Raw genomic sequence first — 1,882 nt, 5'->3', positions numbered from 1 at the left:
TTGATGTCTTATTGTCCTCCTATCCTGTAATAGTTTCTTACACTTCACCTTGACCCCTATGCCCATGATTGTGCACGTACTTTTATCATTATCAATACCTTTATAATTTATTGTGTACATGTGGGCATGCTTGCACACAGCCACATGCACAACCAATAATCTCATTTACACTTTATTGAAAACAAATGAAAGCAGTCAAATGGAAACTCACTTCTTGTACTCTTGACCGTCTCTCCTAGACACAGAATATACAAAGTATCCCTGCTCCTACCTAAGTCCTTTGAATCTAGACTTAATCCTACCTCAATTTCTCAGGTAATTCACTCCTGAGATTTTCTTCTCTACCTTTTTCTCATATCAGGAAACTTCTTTTCAAATGTATCACTCTAAACTACATTATGGCTCCAAAAAAGATTATAATAAAAATAGGATCTTGGCTTATTTAAAATACCAATGGCAAGATGATGACCAAGAAATTAACTTTTAAATACCTGAATGTGGATTGTGGGACAGTAATGAAAAGATATTCATGTTGAATAAGATCTAGGTAGTGGGGTACTGAGATGCACTGAAAGACTTTTGGTGAATCTTCTTGTTTTCCAGAGAGAACACTTCTGTATATGGCAATGAAAAACTACAGTGCTATCAGTGAGTTCATTCTCCTTGGACTATCCATTGACCCCAATATTCAGGACATACTCTTTGTGTTATTCCTTCTGATTTATCTCTTCACTCTGATGGGAAATTTCTTGATGCTGCTGGTGATTAGGCCTGATTCCCACCTCCACATGCCCATGTACTTCTTTTTGAGACAGCTCTCCTTCCTGGACCTCTGCCACTCATCTGTCACAGTCCCCAAGATGCTGGAGAATCTACTTTCTGAAAGCAAAACCATCTTTGTAGAGAGCTGCCTGGCTCAGGCCTTCTTTATGTTTGCCACGGGGGGTACTGAGGCCTGTCTGCTGGCTGTGATGGCCTATGACCGCTATGTAGCCATCACCTGCCCTCTGCTCTATGGCCAAGTGATGAGCAACCAGCTCTGTGTTGGGATGGTGTGGGGTTCCTGGGGCCTGGCCTTTGCTGATGCTCTCATCAATATCCTCTTGGCTGTCAATTTAGACTATTGTGAGGACCAGACTATTCCCCACTTCAGCTGTGAGCTGTCTTCTCTCTTCTCTCTGTCTTGCTCTGATACCTCCACCAACTTCACACTCCTGCTCTGCTCCTCTGTCCTACATTTCTTTGGAACCTTCCTTATGATTGTTTTCTCCTATGCCCAAATTGTCTCCACCATCCTGAGTATCAGCTCCACCTCAGGCAGAGGCAAGGCCTTCTCCACCTGCTCCTCCCACCTCACTACTGTGACCTTGTTCTATGGCTCAGGTTTCCTCAGCTATCTCTTGCCAACTTCAGGCTCCCCTCTGGAGATGATGTTCTCCTTACAGTACAGTGTGGTCACTCCCATGCTAAACCCCCTCATTTATAGCCTGCAGAACAAGGAGGTGAAGGCAGCTATGGGAAGAATGTTCAGAAAATACTTGCATTCTTTCATGTAGTAGCCACAAAATCATGACTAAAGGGAAACTGAACTATTATGCTACATGATCAAATAATGGATTTTAAGTAGAGTTTCTTGGTTGTCCATGATGCTAGGTGCTACAGAGAACATAGTGACATTTATTTCCTTGAAAATGCTCATGAAGAGGACAGAAAACTAATATCTCAGGTTGATTAGGGTTAATTCTTATTTAGAAAAGGAGAAACGAATCAGATAGCCTTCCTTTTTTAGGGGATCATTTTATAAAAATATTATTTTTCATATCTATGTGGACATCTATTGCTATTGGTTGCTCATTACTCCTTCACACTTCTTCAAATAATT

General features: G+C 41.4%; 1 protein-coding gene across 1 annotated transcript; it reads left to right on the top strand.

Annotated features, from left to right (window-relative positions):
• Positions 1–620: 620 nt before the first annotated feature.
• Positions 621–1,556, top strand: LOC102746639 (olfactory receptor 8S1-like). Its single transcript, XM_006729300.1, has one exon. It carries the CDS (start codon positions 621–623, stop codon positions 1,554–1,556), a length of 936 nt encoding a protein of 311 aa, XP_006729363.1.
• The last annotated feature ends 326 nt before the right edge of the window (positions 1,557–1,882 follow it).

This window comes from Leptonychotes weddellii, chromosome 5 (genome assembly GCF_054177405.1).
Source record: "Leptonychotes weddellii isolate Sample4059 chromosome 5, ASM5417740v2, whole genome shotgun sequence".
NCBI lineage: Eukaryota > Metazoa > Chordata > Mammalia > Carnivora > Phocidae > Leptonychotes > Leptonychotes weddellii.
This window is presented reverse-complemented; position numbering and strand designations above follow the sequence as displayed.